The sequence below is a fragment of the Lathyrus oleraceus genome, chromosome 1 (genome assembly GCF_024323335.1).
Source record: "Lathyrus oleraceus cultivar Zhongwan6 chromosome 1, CAAS_Psat_ZW6_1.0, whole genome shotgun sequence".
NCBI classification, from domain to species: domain Eukaryota; kingdom Viridiplantae; phylum Streptophyta; class Magnoliopsida; order Fabales; family Fabaceae; genus Lathyrus; species Lathyrus oleraceus.
The window spans coordinates 154008103-154029369 of record NC_066579.1 but is presented as its reverse complement, the minus strand read 5'-3'; the positions used below and the strand labels follow the sequence as shown (position 1 = coordinate 154029369).

Sequence of the window (21267 nt, the reverse complement as noted above, 5' to 3'; positions counted from 1 at the left end):
CCCTGCTTGACATCTATAACCTTTTTCTTTGCGTTGCTCTCCTCGCCTTTGATGTCACATTCGGTGCGCACCATGATTTAGGCCATGGAAGTCACTGACTTATGGGCGAGGGATTTGTAGAAGTACTTGACCCTCAATCTGTTCTAGAAAGCCCTTACAAACATCTTATGGTTTGGTTGTACGACTTTGATGGTCGCCTCCTTAAAATGGGCGAGGTATTCCCTCGAAGATTATGATCCTTAGTAGACATTGGATAAGCTGGTGGTGGACACCTTCCTTTGCTTGCTCGCCTAGAACTGGTGGACTAATTTCCTCACCAACCTTTGATAACTAGTAACTGACAATAACAACAAGTTTATGTACCACTATAAGGTGACATCCTTGAACTTGCTAGAGAGAAATTTGCACTTCAAAGAGTCTAAGGCGCTTATGATGGCCATCTAAGTGTTAATGGAGGCGACATACTCATGGGACCGCTCTTTCTGTGAAACTTCGTCCATATAAGAGGTTTAAAATTTTCCGGCATTCCCCCAAATTTCGTCACAAAGAGGTTGGGGTCTAGAATCTCCATCTCGTAGGTGGGGTTGCCCTTCTGCTAATTGGAGGTTAACGACATTCTCTTCTATAATCTGATAGTATAAACACAATTCTTCCATATCAACTTATATTTTTAAAAAACAATATACACTTAAAACAATTTAAATATTTAAAAGAATATATATATATATATATATATATATATATATATATATATATATATATATATATATATGATGTGAAAACATCTTTTAAAAAAGAAATAACTATATATAATATCATTTTGTATATCATTAATAAATCACAATTATTTATGAAATAATTTATTATAATTAAATATTATGTATTTTCAAAAATTCACATCTATCTAAGAAAATGCGACTTCTTGTTAAGCTATGAGATCTATCCTAATTAATAAACTTTGAGGTCCAATTTATTCGAATTTTCTATAACCAAAAAATATAAAATTCATGTTTAATATTTCTTAATTGAATTAAAAATTTTAAGTTAAATATCTTCAATAATCTATTTAGTGTTTATTGACAATTATAAAAATATATTATATTGTTAATCAATAAATATCTGGTATTCCTCAGAATTTTATTAATATTTTTAAAGTTAATGCTATGACATTTCTAAATGATTATTTTATACATGTATATCGGTTAAACTCAAAGTTAAATTATAAAATAAGGATAGTACTACTATAAAACTAATGGCATGTTTGAAATGCATCTTAAAAACTCTTTTTTAGTTTTTGAAAATTTAAAATTTAAAAACTTGTTTGAATATAATATTTTGCAAAAGTGTTTTTAAAAACTCTTTTCTATTTTTCAGTTTTTAAAAGCAAAAAAGTGAAACAGTTTAGTTGTGTTTTACTTCTTACTTTTTAGTTTTTAGTATTATAAAACTTGAAGAAAAAACTTAAAAATTTATAATTTTCATTAACATCATTAATGTAATTTTAATAATTTTTATATTTTAAAAATAAAATAGAAAAATGTATTTGAAAGAGTATGTTATTTCTTTTATTTATGCTCTTTTTATGTATAAATAACCTTTTCAAATATGTTTATTTATTTTTACTTAATTTTTTTTGTGTTTCTTAATTATTTTCACTATATAATTTTTTTTTCTATTAAACTTGGAATCCCATTATTTATTTATTTTTTTCTTATTATTATTACAAACAAGTGTTATGTGATTTGTAAAATTAAAAGTTGATTTAACCCAATTATTTGTATTCGACCAAATATCAATTAATTTTCTTAAGTATGTAATATTTTATATAATAAAATAAATTTTAAAAGTAAATGACAAAAATATGCATTTTTATTCTCTTCTTAAAATACTATTAAAAGATTAGATTATCAAACAAGTTTTTTCATTTTTATATTTTCAAAACAGTTTTTAAAACTTAGTTTATCAAACAATTTTTTTGTTAATTTTCTTCTTAAAAATAGTTTTTTAAAATAGATTTGAAAAACAAATTTTAAAAACTAAAGTTGAAAAGTGTTTCAAACATGCCCTTAATCTCTTTATATTATACCTGCATGTCGGTTAAACTCAAAATTAAATTATAAAAGCAAAAATAAAATAAAATAAACATTAAAAAAACCAAATTGTACTATGATATCGCAGATGTTTCTTTCTCATGCTCCTATCATACGTCACATTGTTTTTTCGATTGGGATTCAAAATCAATCCATCATCATCATTCAGCCACACTCAAACCTTAACATAAAACGCTAACTTCTTCATCTTCACCTTCTTCTAAATCCCTTCAAACGACGTCGTTTTATATATAAAACCATGTCGTACGACTATCTCTTCAAGTACATCATCATCGGTGACACAGGTTCGTTACCCTCTTCTTTTCTCTCAATTGGGTATCTGATTCTGATTCCAAGTTTGGGTTTTTATTCTGTGCGGTGCAGGTGTAGGGAAATCTTGCCTGCTCCTTCAGTTCACCGACAAGAGGTTTCAACCTGTTCATGATCTCACCATTGGTGTTGAGTTTGGTGCGCGTATGCTCACCATTGATTCACGGCCGATTAAGCTTCAGATATGGGATACTGTCAGTTTCTCTCTCTCTTTCTATGGAATTTTATTATTCTATTTTTAGAATATGTTATTATTTTGGTTGGATATGATATTAATTTAGTGAAAGACATGAATTAGAATTTGAACACTAATAAAGTGAACTATGTAGTAAATGGATTTGAATGTTTCATAAGGTTATTATATATTTTGTTGTTTGGTGACAATTGATTGATTGACTGACGGTGTAAAAACTCTTACCTCTTTGAATTTGATGGTTATGTAGTGAAAAGCCATCAAATTGCCAACTTTAGTATGTGATTGGTATTGAGTTAAATTCAATCAAATCACATTAACGCAAAAGCTAAGATTTGGAGCTTCTTGAAATCACTTTAAAAAGTGCATTGGGATGTGGTAATAGCAGTTGAAACACTGATCCAAACACACACTAAGTTCACTTTATAACCATATTTTAGAAATAATTGTTACATACTTGATTCTCACTTGAAAATTACCTGTGTAGAACCATATGTGTGTGCGCTATGTGGGAGGGAATGGGTTCCCTAAAGTTATTTTTTCTTATGTTGGATCCCAACTATTCATCTAACATGTTCAATGAGAGAAAGAGTATATGTCTAAAAATAGGAAGTAGAGGGTTTGAATGGTGGGGATTAGAAATATGGCCCCTTAATGTTTTTTTTAACATGAGAACCGTCTTAAGTTTTTGGAGGCCCTGTGTAGGTTAGCAACAGTTCAACCATGATAAAACAACTAGAGGCTCTATTTAATCACGTTTTAATATGGACAGATTTTATAAGGTCCTATTTAGGTAGGGTTTAACCATGACAAATTTTGGGCCCTGTGCGGTAGCCCACCTTGCACCCCCTCAAAGACGACCTTGAGAGGATCCACTCCCGTGTGTAAATATAGATATAGATAAATATTGAAACAAGGTCCCAAATTTGTCACTAAGTAATAATTAGTGAGTCTTGTCATATCGAAAGTAGATCAATGTTGTTGAATAGTAGCTATAGAGGTGTTATTGCATAGTGGAATTTGAACAAATCACTGTTGTTCCGCAATACACTATTTTGTACTAAATATTGTGAAATAGTAGCTAAGGTGGCACTATAGCCGTGTTCATAGCAGAATTTGAACAAACCACTATTTTCCACGATCTGCAATTGACAACAATGAGATGAAGGACATGCCAATAAGTAAGATATAGAGACAGATAATTTATCTATAGACCTAGTATACTACGAGATTTTATGATGTCTACTGTTTTATGTACCTGATTCTAGTGGAAAAAGACTTGATAGAAGAAATATACTCTTGAAATCTTCAGGGTTTCGGGATCACATATCTCTGCTTGAATTTGTTCAAGCAGATAACACAAACCTATTGTTTTCTCCATAGGTTACTTAAGACTTCTTTATTTGTGGTACTGCTTAATTTTCTTTCTATTTATGCAACATTTTTCAATAAGATTGTCCTAAAATTTGTACTTATTCCTATCAAAGAAATTACATTTGACACTTATTTAGTTTGATATTGATCCAGATGGAAGTGTATTTGTAGAATATGTGTAAGATCAAACAGTCTTAAGAGTTCAAAATAAAACTATTTAGTCATATTTTGTCCATGTGTCCCCTCCTCTATGGTTGTAGTTTTCAATACGACTCAAATACTGATGCAGATTATGTTGTTCAATTGTAGGCTGGGCAAGAATCATTTAGATCTATCACTAGATCTTACTACAGAGGAGCAGCAGGGGCACTTCTAGTGTATGACATTACAAGGTGAGTGGTGCCATTGTCCCTTTGAAACACAATCATGATCTACATCTTTATAATAATACCTAACTTTATATCCTCGCTTTTCTATATGCACTTTGCATGATATTTTCCACTCTGCTGAATGCTAAATGTTTGAATATGTTGACATTCACAATGTATTCAAAAGGATTTGACTCCCATTGATTGAAAAATATGTGTCTGTGCTGTTAAAATCTCAACTGTTGTTTTTCCAATCAATGATCATAGCTGCGAAGTGAAATGCTGTATATTTGTGAAGTTAGGTACAAACCTTTGGTGGCATACTAAAGCTTTATCCGTTCATTATCTTTTGTTATTGTTGATTTTCCTATTTGAAAGTTTCAATTCTTCTGACCTTCAAGTCTAGAACATTTGTGGCTTATTTTCTTATCAAAATAAAGTTCAAACCGTCTTATATGATTTTCCAATCCCTCATCCAAGTACTGCTGGTTGCAAGCAAGATGTTTTCATGGTATTTTTTTCTCTCAAGTTTATGAATAAATGTGGTATGTGTTGAGAGTCGCACATTGGAGGATATGTAACTTGAAAAATGTGTTTATAAGTGGGAGACATCCTTCACCGTACAAGCCATCTTTGTAAGAGTGAGTAAGATTCAACCAAAATTTTAAGATAGATAAAAGCCCGCTCCAAGATTTTTGGGTCACCCATGATCATATCACGCATCATTTGTCCAGTCCTAGGCATGAGTGGGCGTGTACTGAGAGTCCTACATTGAATGAGCAAAAACCTAAAAAAATGTGTTTATTAGTGGGATAGAGTCCGTCCAAGATTTTTGGGTCACCCACGATCAGATCACGCTTCAGTTCAGATGTCCAGTCCTAGGCGTGAGTGGGTGTGTCATGAGAATCCTTCATTGGAAGAGCAAAAACCTAAAAAATGTGTTTATTAGTGGGAGAATCATCGTCTTATAAGTTAGTTTTGTAGGGTTCAATTAAATTCAATCTAGATTTTAGTAATAAGCATCCCTTTTTCCTTTGTTGTGGGCCCCAAAATAATGTACACATCTGTTCCTGTCTTTTTATTTTCTGTCTTTCTGTGTGTGGTAGTGTTGAGTATGACTGTATGTGGTTTGCTTATTTTTCAAATCACGCCTTCAACTGAAAACTAGAAAATTCCTTTTTTGATCAGGAGAGAAACCTTTAATCATTTAGCAAGTTGGCTAGAAGATGCGCGGCAGCATGCCAATCCTAACATGACAATCACGCTCATAGGGAACAAGGGTGATCTGTCTCACCGAAGGGCAGTCAGCAAAGAGGAGGGAGAGCAATTTGCAAAGGAAAATGGACTTTTATTCATGGAAGCTTCCGCCAAGACAGCGCAAAATGTAGAAGAGGTGATTGATCTCAATCGATAGCGAGAGTGATGCAGCATACTTATATGGTAGCCTCAAAAATATTATGATTTTGGTCACCATCAAAAGTAACTTAGTGCTTATTCTGCAGGCTTTCATAAAGACTGCTGCAAAGATTCTTCAGAACATCCAGGATGGTGTTTTTGATGTGTCCAATGAGGTAACTTGTCTACTGTCAGCTCCATGTAAAAAATGTATGCGAAATTAATTTTGATGATCGCATTGGTCCCATGCCACACCCTATATGGCAAATGGTCTATAAATCAAAGTCTATGTGGTGGGCCGTTTGTATAAGATGAAGAATCAATGATTTCCCCGGTGTCTAATGTTTTCTTATGGCTAACTTTTCAATGAATCTACAATTGCAGACATGTGGTATAAAAATCGGCTATGGACGTCCACAGGGCCAAACAGGAGGCAGAGATGGATCTGTTGCTGCAGGAGGTGGATGTTGCAGCTGATTTGGAGGAAAACAACTCTGAATCCAATCCTTTTGTGCATCTATCTCTGCAAAACTGAGTGTATACTCTTTAGACTACTTGACATGGAGCTTTTTTTATAGCACTTCAATTTCATGTATAGCTTTAATCTTAAAGGCCTTCTTGTGACAAATTTGACTGAATAGTAGATAAGTTTTAGTGAATGCTTCAATTGTTGGCTGTTATGTTAAACTCCATTATCAATTCGTTCTATGCTGGGTTTTATTTGCTTGTATCGTTCCATTGTTTTCCTTGCATTCCAGGTTAGAATTTATTATTGATTATGCTGAAAACCGATTCTTTTGAAATTGGTTTGAATTTGAGGAGGAAAGAAAAAGGGGAAGTTGTTGATGCGGTTAAGATTGAATCACCTCTGATATGCTGAGAATTACGGTTGTATCAAGATAAGATGTTATGCCTGCCTACTGTTTTTTATCAGAAACTCTAGAACACAGGTGAGGACATGGTAAATTTGGTTCTATATATTTTCAGATAGTATGGTGAGATCCAGAGAGCATCAAACTGTACTTTTATATGGCTTATAAACATGATACTTTTTGCTCTACTGAATATTATGGAACTTGGTGTGCTAGGAACAAGAAGTGTTGAGAAATTAAGTAGATTTCTCTCGAGTCAAGAATTAGAAAATCATGGGATTGTTTAAGAATATAAGAGCATAGACTAATGGGATATTGGTGTGATTCTTAGAGATGATTGTGGATTGGTTATGCTTGTAGCAGCAGCAGTATCACATAGGCTTTGAGGCTTGGCTTGATCTTTGTTAGACATATTGTTTCTGAATTTTCAAACTGGGACAAACTATACCATATTTTGGAATGGTATGTTAGTAATGTATGTTAGAAGAAGGTAGACCCAAATTATTTAATTAGAAGGTAGAATAAAGAAGGAGATTTTTTTAATGCATCTTATATGTTTTGTTATGCACTACACAATTTTTAAAATGGTTTCAGTTTTTGAAGATGCATCTCTAGACGTAACAAATACACATTCAACACAGATCATATTCTAAATTGCGTCCTATAAGTTAGATTTTTTTAATTTCGGAGATGTATATTCGGTATATTTCTGTAGATGCGTTTCCAAAATGTTTGCAAATCAGAACCAGAAGCAGACTAGAAAAACATGTAATTTTGATAAAATAAAATTAAAATTCATAACATAAAATAAGTATCACATAAATGATTTTAACATAAAATTCAACATTACACTTTAATATCCAGGTGGACGCTTCAACATCTTAAGAATATCTTCGATCAATCTTGGAATTATCGCTTTCAACTCGAGCGGAATTTTTGTTTTGAAACGGAAAAATGTATTTCATATAGTTCTTATATCTGCATCCGTCTTGAACTCAAAGTTGTTGCACTCAATCTTCCCTCTGTTGTCAATCAATGGTGAACGGTATTCGAGCTTCATAATTCTTCGATTATTTTCGTAAGATAGGAGATAATGGATTTCGTTTGTAATATCTGTAAGAGATGTGTACTTTGTGAGCTTAAAGTTTCGTCTGGGAGTTCCGTTAGAGTATGAGACATTTGCGACATACCAATGGATGTTTATTTTTTACATTTGAGACATTTTCAGTTTGTGTGAAATAAGGAACAATGAACCTTAATTTAAAGATGTAGATAATTGTGGACTATTCAAAATCTGGTATGCTTATTTCGGAGATATATCTCGATTTTGCACCCTATTATTTTGTTCTAGAGATGCATCTCTGAAACATCTGTTGTACATGTTTGAAAACAGAAACTTTCAAACATGATTTTTTTTTAAAAGAATAAATGTTTGCACGGAGAAGATAAAAAATGCATTAACGAACAAATGTCGAATATATTACACTTCATTTATATTGAGACACAATTACATACACTTATTTGTCGGATTAAATAAGAAATTAAAATGAATCGAAATTTATGTCGCAGGCTAAATCTATGGTTGGTACCCCCTTTGACTTTTGTGCATTTGATTATCTTTCAATGTTGTTCGATTTCTCGAACTCTTGCATCCTTTTCATAAAATTATTCGGTCAAGTCTCGACTTTTGTTGTTGAATGAGTCGTCTACTCCAGTGATGTAAGTGGTATATGGCATCCCGGTTTCAAGTAAACTTGAACAAAATGTTGTGATTTTGAAAGTCATCTAGTACACATAATACAATTATTTGGATTTTATGGTGGGGAGGTACGCATTGGAAAAAAGGTTTTCAGAAAACCGTATCGTGTAAGATCAATACACACCTGATGACACTCCCTCATTGCATGATTTTGGTCGAAGAAATGGATCAAAACAAGTTAAAGAGGAGCAAAATTGAAGAATAAAGGGTGGAGAAATAGGGACTTAGTAAAAATCAGGTAAAAAAGGGAGCAAAAACGTGCAGCTATTGGAATAATCACGTGCAACATCGCGCGCCCGATAGGGAAGTAAAAGTTGCATCGCGCGCGTGATGCAGGTCATCACACGTGCGATAAATCCTTTTTCTGGGCTTTTTTGTCGCGCTATGATCCATTCTAAAGGCTTTTTAAGCGGAATTTTGATAATTTTTCAAAGGTTACGAATTTCTGCATCGAAAGTGACGATTTACAACACAATAAGGCATATTTGGAGAGTATTTGAAGTCATTGGAGACCAATTCTTCAAGGAAATTCTTATGCAAACCTCTTATTATTATTTTGGTATTATAATTTAAATCGTGAGTAGTTAATTCTCTCTAGGTTAGGTTGTGCTTGATAAATCTATTTTGATATTGTTGGGACATATGTTTGATTTGATCTTGCATGAATAATTTGATCTATAATTCTATTCAATTGCACCTTATTCTTAATACTTTTTATGTGAGATACTCTTTTAATCTGAATTTGGGCACATATGGAATACTGATCATTAGTATATGTGTTGACCTATGGGCAACTGTTGTGCTTACGTGGGTGGACAAGGGATAGGAAACTCCGAGTAATGGCTTAAGAATTAACGTTCTATTACATTGCTTAATCTTGCTTACACTGGTGGATTAGGGATAGAAAACTCTGAGTATAGATTAGTGAGTTATACCGCAAGGAATTATGTATAGAGGTTTTGTTAATTCATCATGGGATTGTAGTAACGATATCATTCATGTAACGCATCAAACATCAACAATAGAAAGATAAGAGATTCTATACACAACCTGACCACTTTCGTTTTATTTTCATATCAACTTATTTTCTTTTTGCATTTGAAACCTGAACCCCCATCCCCATTTACTATTTTATATGCATTGCACAATATTGTCTTGTTAAATAGCAACATTTTTTGGCGCCGTTGTCGGGGACTGTTGATAATTCAAACAAGGCAACGCGTGTGCAACATTTTTTTATTTAGTTTTTTGTTTTTGTTTTTATTTTCATTAATTATCGTACTAGTGAGGTATTTCTTGTTTGTGTATGCGCAACTCAAGATCGACATTGACACCAGTTGATTTAGGAATTGAAAGAGTTGCATGTGATATGATGAGAACATTTAGAGAAGCAACTCTAGCTCAAAGGATCTTAGTAGAAGAAAATCCACTAATCTCTTTGGACGCGGAAGAAGATTTCACCATGGAAGTCGTACCACCACCCATTATGGGAGACTATTGCAAAAGGACCGACGAAGGACATGTTTCTAGAGGGTTTGTACCGGAAAACCCAAGTAACTTTGATATACAAAATTATGTGCTTTCAGGTCTAAGAGGCAATCCATTCAACGAGAACGCAATTAGAGATCCGTGGAAGCATCTTGCTCGCTTCTACGAAACAACTTCGATGTGAAGACCAGCTGATGTTACGGAAGACCAAGTCAAGCTAAGGTTGTTCGGGTTCTCGCTAATCAAAAGGGCTAAATATTGGTTATTTTTCCTTCCAAATGGAACTATTCAAACATGGAAAGAGCTGGAGGATAAACTCTTAGAGAGATTCTTCACCACCACTCAGTTTTTTAAGCAGAGAGTAGAAATTACAAATTTTGAGCAGCATGAAACTGAATCGCTATATGACTAGTAGGGAAGGTTTAAACTTTTATTGCTCAAGTGCCAAAATCATAATATGAATAACATGGAGCAAATGCAAAATTTTATCAAAGGTCTCAAGAGTCAGACACGCATTCTGCTAAATGCTTATGCGGGAGGCACAATCAGATCAATGACCGAACCACAAGTTAAACACCTGATTGAAAAGATATGATTGAATGAGTATCGTTCAAAGAGCGACAGGTCAATAAAAATTGAAATTGTAGGAACACCCAAAGTTATGTTAGCTTTTGATACTCATACTGCCCTTTTAGCTCAAATTGAATTATTAAACAAAAAACTAGTTGAAGGCAACTTGGGTAAGGCTAACGTGAGTCAGGTACAAGCACTTAGGTGTGATTTATATAGCGAGGGACATGAAAATGGAAGATGTTCTTTGGAAGGATCAAGTGAAGAGGATCAATTTACTAATTTACAGAGAAATAACCCTTATTCCAACACCTACAATCTCGGATGGAAAGATCATCCAAATTTTAGATGGAGCAATAACCAGAATCCGAATGCAAATCAAGGTATTCAGCAAAGCCAACAAGTTTCAATCCAAAGGAAACCTACACAACTGGAAGAGACCCTGAAAAACTTTATTCAAGCTACTCATAGTAGTTTTTCTTAGGTAAATAAGCAAAATGAAACAACGAGCAAGAACCATGATGCGTCTATAAAAAATTTGGAGGTGCAAATTGGTCAGCTATCGAGATAAATAGTTGCCTTACATGGCTCGAGTGGAGGATTTACAAGTAATATGATAAATAATTATAAAAATGAGTATTGCAAAGATGTAGAAATAGTTTTTGAGGTGATCACCAACATGGGTGAAGATGAAATAGTGGAAGAGGAGTTGGTGGAAAAGGAAGAAGTGGAGAGTAAAAATCAGGGTGACCAGGCTGAGAGAGGAGTCACCATGGAATAGTTAATAGATAAAAACTCCTATTGGAGAATGACTAATAAGTATATTCTTAATGATCCCAGTCCAGAACTACCTGGTTATATCAAACCGCCTTATCCCATTATTAAAAAGAAACCATTACAGGAAGATGAAGCAGGGTTATTCGTAAGGTTTAAGGAGATGTTGGCTACACTTCAGGTAAGTATTTTGTTTCATGAAGTGTTAGAATTAATGCCTAAGTTTTCTAAGTTTATGAAGGAATTGCTAAAGGTTACGAAGCAAAAATTGGTCAAGGAACAGGTAAATATGATAGAGAAAGATGAGACGACAGTGCCTCCAACGTTGCCATCAAAACTAAAGGATCCAGGTAAGTTCATCACCGCTTATACCATTGATGGAGTAAAGATACCAAGCGCTTTATGTGATTTAGGATCAAGTATTAATGTAATGCCATTGAATAAGGTTAAGGAATTGAACTTGGGAGAGATTATACCGAGTAATATGACTCTCACTTTGGTTGATTTATCTGTTACTCATCCGCTTCGTATCTTACAAGACGTGTTAGTACATGTCGATGGTTTAGTTTTTTCTGTAGATTTTGTGGTGATTGATATGAAAGGAAATTCATGAGGGTTAGTTATTCTCGGACGCTCATTCTTGGCAATCGGGAAGACGTTAATAGATGTGGAAACTGGTGAACTTAGCTTGAATTTCAACAAGGAAAAATGGTTTTTAATGTGTATGAATGGACACCGCATGTAGCAGATCTGGAAACATGCTATCGGTTTGAAGAAAAAGGTAACAAAGTTGACAAAGAAGAAAGTGAATGTGAATTGACCAACGTGAGGGTAACCATTGCGCCTGATGTGCCTTAGGCACAAACCGTCAAGCTAATGAGGGAAAAGAAGTGCTAGATGGGGGGCAATCCATCGGTTATAACCAATTTTTATTTTTGCAGAATTTACACTATGTTGTTCGTGAAATTAAATAAGAAGAATTAGTCACTCGAGCATGCCTTCCCATCACAATCTGTGTTTGTTTTTAATGAGTAAGTTTGTGTCTATTGTTTATTTCATATTTATAAAACTTGCAACTATAGAGTTGAACAAATGAACCAAGAAGGAAACTTGATCATCAGGAAAGTAACTTACAACTTGAAGGAAAAAGATGAAAAAGGAATCAAGGGACTTATACTCAACCTTCAAATGCCTCAACTAGTAAGGTTTGAGCCAAATAAATTCCCTTGTTTACTATTCTTTCTTATCGAGTGTATCCATGCTTTATTTTTTTTATCAGGTATGAACTATTTCTGATTAAATTTGTCTGGTTTGATTGACACACATTAAGGCCATTGTTTGCTTTTAACTTTGAGCCTTTTTAACCACCCTGTAGTAATAGGTACATCCTTTGCTATGACTTGAAAGATCTTATCTTTCGACCCTCTCTTTGGAGTTAGGTAAAATTGTAGTTTTCAAGTGGTATGAAAAAAATTAAGTTTGGGGTTGCTCTTGGAAGTTAGCAAAGTTTAATGTTTGGGGTTGGGGTACTAGAGAATAATTCAAAATTTTAACAAAATAAGAAGTGGAAAAAGAAACTTCTTCAAAAAAATGATTAAAAGAATGCAAAATACATATTAAGGACCATAATTGAAATATCTCTAGTACCATAAAGAAGGAACAAATGAGTATGATAATATAAGGAGAACTATGCATATAACTCCAAAGGTTTAAACCTACTTTTCCAAAAATATACTACCTGGACATAAGCCAAGATACAACCAAAAAAGACCTCAAATGTGTGTGTTTTGATTTCTTTGACGAATTATATTAGAACATGATCAAACTCAATATAGACTATTTTGCATGTTGATTGAGAGACTACCCTATCAATTGACTGAGTCAATGTGAGATGAGAGACAAGTTGAGTATTTGTCAAATTTGAGGATGTTTTCTGAATTTGCCGGATAGAAGTTGGAAGCTAGAACAATGGTCAGGTAAAGAAAAAATATATGGTGATGTTCAATTATTATTTTGCAACTTGTTTTCTGTCTGGAATTAGAAGTGCAGGCAAGTTACTTGAGGACAAGCAATGATTCAAGTTTGGGATTGTGATGAGCCTCCACCATTGCATGATTTCGATCAAAGAAATAGATCAAAACAAGTTAAAGAGGAGCAAAATTTAAGAATAAAGGCCAAAGAAAGAGGGAGAATAGCTAAGTATGGAGAAATAAGGACTTAGCGAAAATCAGGTGAAAAGTGAGCAAAAGCATGCAACTACAAGAATAATCGCACGTGCGATACAAATCATCACGCGCGCGATGCAGATCATCACACACGATGAACCCTTTTTTTGGGCTTTTCTGACGCGTTCTGATTCATTCTGAAGGCTTTTTAAAGGGAAGTTGGTACTTTTTCGAGGGTTACAAATTTCTGCACGAAAAGTGACAATTTACAACACCATAAGGCATATTTGGAGAGCATTTGAAGTCATTGAAGGCCAATTCTTCAAGGAAATTCTTATGCAAATCTCTTATTATTATTTTGGTATGGTAATTTGAATCATGGGTAGCTAATTCTCTATAGGATAGGTTGTGTTTGATGAACCTATTTTTATATTGTTGGGGCATATGTTTGATGTGATGTTGCATGAATAATTTGATCTGTATTCTATTAAATCGAACCTTGATCTCAATGCTCTTTATGTGAGATACTCTTTTAATCTGATTTCGAGCACATAGGGAATACTGACAATTAGTCTATTTTTTGTACCTAGGGGTAATTGTTGTGCTTACGCTGGTGGACTAGGGATAGGAAACTCCGAGTAGTGGCTTAGGAATTAACTTTCTATTGCATTGCCTAATCTTGCTTGTGTTGGTGTATTAGGGATAGAAAACTCTGAGTATATATTAGTGAGTTATACCGCAATGGATTGGGTATAGCGGTTTTGTTAATTCGTCGTGAGATTTTATCAACACCTTATCATACACACATGTTATGAGGTGACCCATTTCAGGGAAGCGAATCCATTTTTCCATCAGTGTCGGTCCACTAAGGCAAGAAACAAGAGACTCATAAACTTCCTCGAAATTTTCTGTCTTTCTGTATAGTCGTGTGTATGAATCTTTATGAGTCCTCAACTCTTGGATAAGTTGATGGCGAACAAGTGTATGATTATCTTCTTCTTTACCAAATAAAGTCGAAACAACTCGATATCCATAATTACCATTCACTTCAACATTGACGATGCGCTCCATGTATTTGTACATAAAAATGGGTATCTCGTCAATGAATGGAATTTTTTGTGTAGGCGGCGTAGGACGTGGTCTGCTAATGCGAGCTCCTTTGACGATACTTTTTTGAGATTTTGGAGTTGGTGAGTCGGGAAAAACTTTGTCGACATGTTTAAAATATGAAGGAGATTGTATAGTAGAATTGTCATTCAATGTAGGCTTTTGTCATACCCCAATTTTAACCCTGAATCATCGAATCAATATATTTATCATAACGTTCGCATCATCTGCATAACATAGCATGCATTTTATTTTGCATAATGCCTAAAATGTGGACCAGAATAATTTTTTTGATCTACAGATAGGTCGGTTGAATCAATTCTCGAATGCACGTGAAATAAACAGTCGAAAAATTTCAAAATCGAGCTTGCAGACGTCAATTTTATTGATCTACAATTCGTGTAGTTTAACCTGGCATGCTCATTTTTTTTCCGACTATTTTTTAGGTCACATTTTGATCAGTCTGAGCCTTTTAATCGATCATTTTTTATTTCAAAGTCTGGTCAAAACCTGTATGTTTTCGAGAAGTTTATTTCACGTTGGTCATTTTGGTGCATTTGGTTTATTTTTTCGAGCACTTTTGCGACCGATTCTCATTCATTTTGAGTTCTTTTATTTTTGTTTTTTTGTCAAAATGTTCGAAATAAATAAATAGGATTAATGACATTTTCCTTTTGATTTTATTATGTTTATTCAGAAAGTTAGAATTTTATTTGAACTAATTGTTTTAAACTCTTTTTCCCCATTAAATAACACTTAAAACGGCATTATTGGCATTTGTTTAAAATTGAAACCCTAGTATATATTAGACGTGTTCGCGGTGCGGTTTGGGTGGTTTTCACGCTAAAAATCATCTGAACCGCAATAGAAAAAACATGCGGTTCGGTTTGATTTGGTTGGCTTTTAGAAATAAAATCGAATCAAACCAAACCAAACCAATACGGTTTGGATTGATTCGGTTTGTTCGGTTTTTTACAAAAAAATTATTGAGTCATACATACACCTATAGAGAATAATATAACTTTGTGTTTAGTCATTCATACATTACCAAATAACAAAAAAACTTACCATATTTAGACAAAAACTTCTCAGTCAATATATAAAAATAAGATTAGACAAAAGTTGAATAAAAAACATAAAATAGTAGCATAAAACAATATCAAAAATATTATAATAAAAAAGAAAAAACGGAGGAGAGGGGAGATTAGAGAAGATGAAAAAGAAAGAACATAAGAGATATGAGATTAGAGACGAAATGTGTGATAAAAATATAATTGGAAGAGAAAACAATAACATCAAAATGAGAAGATGAAAAATAAAGAACATAAGAGAGTATAGATTAGATTAGTAAAGGTGAGACGTACATGGTAAAGAAGATGGAAAGAACGGATGATAATACTAGAAGAGATTTGAGAAGGATGAAACTAAAACCCTAAGTGTGAGTAAGAGAATATTTGTAAGGTTAAAGCATAATAGCTTTGGGTCTTGGGTTGGGTGTGATATATGAGATAAGTGAAATTTGGGTCGTAATGATGCGGTTTGGTTTGGTTTAGTTCGGTTTGTAAAATACAAACCGCAAACCAAATCGAACCGCGCGATTTTTAAAAAAAATGGCCCAAATACGGTTTTTTCCGGTTTTGATTTGGTTTGGTTTGGTTTGCGGTTTTCTATTTGGTTGATTCATTTTTGAACACCCCTAGTATATATATTAACATGTGGCTTGTGAAAGAAATGAACTCAACTGAGCCAATACACATCTGCAGCGATATACCTCGCTGACTCTCAACTTTGTTTTCAAGAGAAAAAATTAAAACAAAATAAGGTGAAAAAAAAGAGATCTCTTCAGCTTTTTGAAGGACTCGTGATCTCTCTCAACAGTCATCACTCAGATTCCATTATTTTCCTCTCTCTCACAATCTCCAACCCCACCCTTTTCTTCTAAAAACATGAACTTCCCCCTCACACTAAACTGTTCACGAACCAACACTCATTTCTCCATACACAATATACATAAAATTCTATGCATACCAACATCACATAAAAACAACCCCCTATGTATTTTTTTTAAAGTCTAAATATGTATTTTGAAACTCTTCGGTCTTATTTCAATTTTTTACTTTTGTTCTATCAAATATGGACGCTTATATTTTTAAAGTCCATATTTGATAGAACAACTCCCTGTGTATTTTAAAAGTCTAAATATCCATATTTGATAGAATAACTCCCTGTGTATTTTAAAATCCATATAGACTTTAAAAAAATCCATATAGGCGCATATATTTTTAAAGTCTAAATATCCATATGTTTCGGTCTTATTTCAATTTTTTTACTTTGATATTTCGTTGATTTTGTTACTCATTATGTATTTTAGTTTGCTGGGTATATATTAGTTACTTTTGTCTTGAATTTCTAATATATTGTTTTGTTGTATTGAAGTATTGTAGCGGGGTATTCGTTACCATTAGATATATTGACTAAATCCAAGGTAAATCATACAAGTCGAGTCACCACCGCACTTCTATTTATCCAAAGGAATGGTTAGAAAGCGAACAAAAACCTAAAAGTTTTATCGAATCAAAAACTAGTAAAAATGTCAGAGATCTAGGTAAGGGGGTTGGTTATGTAATGGGAAGGTGTTAGGCACCCAAAACATCCTAGGTACTCCTAGGGAGCCCTTTTCACATTTGTTGCAAAGGTTGTTGTTTTTTTTTGAAAATTTATTTGTGCAAACATGATTGAAGGGATGAGAAAAGCATGTATGTTTATCTAATGTACTACTTACTAAAAGAATGGTCAAAAGAAAATGACTCGCACAGACGTCGCATCCACTGCATACGTATCTCATCTGAATCTGAGAATCAGAGTCTTCGTAGCTCGGCTACCTATGGCTTAAAGAGGAGTGTGCTCGCTAAGACATCGCGTCTTATGCCTACGTATCTCATCTGGAATGAGAATCAGAGCGAAACGTAGTTCGACCACCTATGGGGTAAGGGTTGTGTTTTGGGGTGAACGACGTTACTACGCAATCTACCGGATGCTCGACCTTTGGAGACTTACTCGCCTGTAGTAGAAGGAGATAACGTGTTCTTAGGAGAAGAAAAATCAATGAGTTTGGGGTGTTTAGGGATGCTCATGCAAAAAGGTAGTCCTAGATGAAGGCACCGCGCTACCTTAAATGACATGCCACGAGAGGCTATACGAAACCTAAGAAATCGGTAACATGCGGGAAAAGTAAAGGGATCGAGAGATCTACCGTACAGATAAAGCTCCGAAGTAACAACAATTAGATAAATAAGAAACCCAAAGACTCTTCCAAGCTAAACACCATCAAAGAAAGCGAGTCAGTATAGGTAATCGGAATAGACCTCCAGGTGGTACCCCCACAAATAAAATGGAACACCAAGCAAGCTATCCCTGCAAGAGTATGTGAGCCCTCACAAAAACTCAACAAACAGGTTAGAGTAATATGACAGAATTAGGAGAAAACAAAACCATAACAAACACAAAACATGTTAGAGCAAACATGATAGGTGTTAGATACCCAAAAGTGCTTATTTGAGCTATCAAATATGGGCATCTTTCACTCCATTTCCTTGCTAAAGTGTTCGAAACCACCTTTGTTTTTGATAAATTGCAATACAATGATAAACGATCTTGGTACCTTTGATTTGTGTGTTATTGTGCAGGAATTAGGCATGATATAATAGAAAATGAAGCCACAAGAAAGTTGGCAAAGGGACCAAAAAAAGGATGCATTCATCAGCTTGCTCGCTAGGTGAGGGCTGTGGCAAAGATCTCGCTAGGCGAGCACCCAGCGAGAACCCAGCGAAGAGCTCCAGTATTTTACAGTAGCAAACATCAACAAACTCGCTAGGCGAGCAGCCAGCGAAGGATGTAGCGAACACGTCCAGACTTGGTCAAAAGCGCAGCCAGCACTCACTCGCTAGGCGAGCCATTAGCGAGCTCCCAGCGAGCAATTCCAGTAGCAAAACCTCCTAAGCTCGCTGGAGCGAAGGGTGAAGCGTGGGCTTCGCCTAGCGAAGGTTTTGTTCGCCTAGAGAACATGCCAATCTGGCAAAGGATATTTCTTTGGGCGCAGGTGCCTCATTTTGGGGCTCGCTAGGCGAGCCATTCTGCTCGCCTAGCGAGCATGACAGCTCAGTAGCAGCACTATAAGTAGCAAGGGCTACTTTTTGGAGCCATACTTTTACACCTCCATACTTTTGTACTTTTGAGATATTTTTCCAGCATTGCTCTAGAGATACTTTGTGACCTATAAATCATTTCTCTTCATCTCTTACCAATCTTTCACAAAAAGAAGGTGGATTCCCATCCAATCTCGATTATTCGACTCGGATGTTGATCAACCTTCTTCCGAAACTTGTTGACCAAGCTACCATGAAAATGAGTAGCTAAGTTCTTCATTTTGTCAAGGTTAGATGTAGATGGTCATAAGCTTTGTGTGTATATGAGATGATCTTCATTTGTAAACTCTTTAATGATGAATATATGGTGAAAATTTTGTTTTATTGAAAACTCTTTGTGTTGGTTTATGATCGAGAGATGTTTACCAACTCTTTACCTAGGTTTTCATCCAATCTTGTTTGTTAGCTAGAGATAGTAATGAATGATTTTGTTCACCATAAGGTTGAACCAAAAAGTTGTCATTTTGATAGATTGTGTTAGAGATAAACAATGGATCAAAATGGGAAAACTCACAATGTGTGTTAGAGATAAACACATTGAGAGGACTTTGTGAAATAGTTTATCATCTAAAGGAGTTTATAAGTTTTGTTGATCGAACATATACATGCAAAGTGATCGTCGAACCCTAACTTTGGCAATATTTCTCAAATATTAAAACCAAATCTTTTACCGTATTTTCTCACACTTTTATGCAAGATACCGTGACTAAAACCAAAACCCCCTTGTTACTACGAGTTAAGAATTGAAACAACTGTCGAACGGCGGCGATATCTCACAATCCCTGTGGAGACGATAACAAAAACCCGACACTTAAAAATACAATCAACAAAATGGCGCCGTTGCCGGGGATTGTGAATTGATATTGCGAGCATCGCAATAGTTGCTTAATTTTTAGCTTTCGAATTTTTGACTTGTGCTTGTAATTTGTTTGGTTTAGTGTGCATCTTTCGTTTTATGCGAGGGCAGATTCCTGTGGATGAACTTCTTTTTGATCCCGAGATCGAAAGAACCGCAAGGAGGCTGAATAGCAGAACGAGACGAAGGAGGCAACAAGCTAGACAACGACAAGAACAAGGAGAAAGTTCTTCTACCACACATCCACCACCATTCATACCTATCATGGAACCACCACCACCGCCCATTTCCACTCCATGTGTAAACAGTCCAAGGAATACTGCTCAGTTTATCAACCACACGGGAAGGCAAACCGAGATGAAAACGGGAACTCTTAATTTACTATATGGAAGTCCATTCACCGGAATGGACCATGAATATCCCTTTGCTTTTCTCACCAAATTTTACGAGATAGCATTGGCGGCCGGAGTTGATCAAGCTCAAGAGCTACCGTTGTTCAAAAGATTATTTCCCCACGCTTTGCTCGGCAAAGCAAAAGATTGGTACTTAGATCAAACACCTACCGTCATGACAAATTGGAACGTGTTGGAAGAGAAGTTCATCGAAAGATTTTTCTCCCACAACCGGTTCATGGAATCCAAGACGGCCATCTCAAAGGAACCAACAAATCATTAAATGAGGCGTGGGAAAGATTCAAATCCATGCTTCGGAAATGTAAAGGGCATGGTTTTGATGAATTGACTCAAATCCATATTTTCAAAAATGGACTTCAACCAAACTGCAAGACTTTGTTGGATGCTACCTCGGGTGGTTCTTTATTGTCTAAAAACGCCGAAGAAGCTACAGATATCATAAATCGAATGGCTCTAAATGATCTCCAAAGTCAAAGTAGAGGCAACTCTTTAAAGAAGCCGAGAGTGCTTGAACTTGGGACGAACGATGCCATTCTTGCCCAAAACAAACTCATTTCACAACAAGTGGAACTCTTAACGCAGCAAATAAAAGAGTTGAGAGAACCTTCAAAAGCTAAACAAATAGCTTGTTGTGAGCTTTGCAAAGGCGAGCATGACACCGGATTTTGTCCACCTCCCGGGTTCGAAGAAGTAAACTACATGGCGAACCAACGAGACTACCAACCGAGACAACAACAACAACAACAACCTTATCAACCACATCCTCAAAATCAACAACAACACTTCCAAGGGAATCAAGGGTTCCAACCTAGGAGTAACTATTACCATAACCAAGGTTATGGGGGTGGTTCTTCTAGCCGTCAAAACCCTCCCCAAAATCCTTATCAACCTCAACAACCGCCGGTCGTAACTTCAAAGTTAGAAGAGACATTGACACAATTTATGCAAATGTCAATGGCTAATCAAAAGAGAAACGATGCGGCAATCAAAAATCTCGAGACTCAAGTTGGACAACTTGCTAAGCAACTAGCGGAACAACAACCCGGTCCTTCTTTTTCGGCGAACACGCAAACAAATCCTAAGGAGCATTGTAAAGCGATCACGACGAGAAGTGGGAGGGAGTTGATTAGTGAGAATAAAAAAGAGATGAGAGTGAACAAAGAGAGGAAAAGAAGAAAAATGAGGAGGAAATATTGGAGGATAATATTGATGGTGAAGTGGGGGAGTGGAGTGAGGAAGAAAGTGAAAAGAACAAAAAGAATGGTGAAGTTGAAAAGAAAGAAAGTGTGGAAATTGAGAAAAATAAGA

At 35.1% G+C, this 21267-nt stretch overlaps 2 protein-coding genes across 2 annotated transcripts; both read left to right on the top strand.

The window, feature by feature from the left end:
• Window positions 1-2163: 2163 nt before the first annotated feature.
• LOC127123548 (ras-related protein RABB1b) lies at window positions 2164-6480 on the top strand. Its single transcript, XM_051053760.1, has 6 exons — window positions 2164-2395; window positions 2475-2614; window positions 4297-4379; window positions 5544-5748; window positions 5858-5926; window positions 6135-6480. Exons 1-6 carry the CDS (start codon window positions 2350-2352, stop codon window positions 6225-6227), a joined length of 636 nt encoding a protein of 211 aa, XP_050909717.1. The 5' UTR covers window positions 2164-2349; the 3' UTR covers window positions 6228-6480.
• Window positions 6481-11247: 4767 nt separating this feature from the next.
• LOC127096692 (uncharacterized) lies at window positions 11248-11826 on the top strand. The gene has a single exon (XM_051035251.1). It carries the CDS (start codon window positions 11248-11250, stop codon window positions 11824-11826), a length of 579 nt encoding a protein of 192 aa, XP_050891208.1.
• The last annotated feature ends 9441 nt before the right edge of the window (window positions 11827-21267 follow it).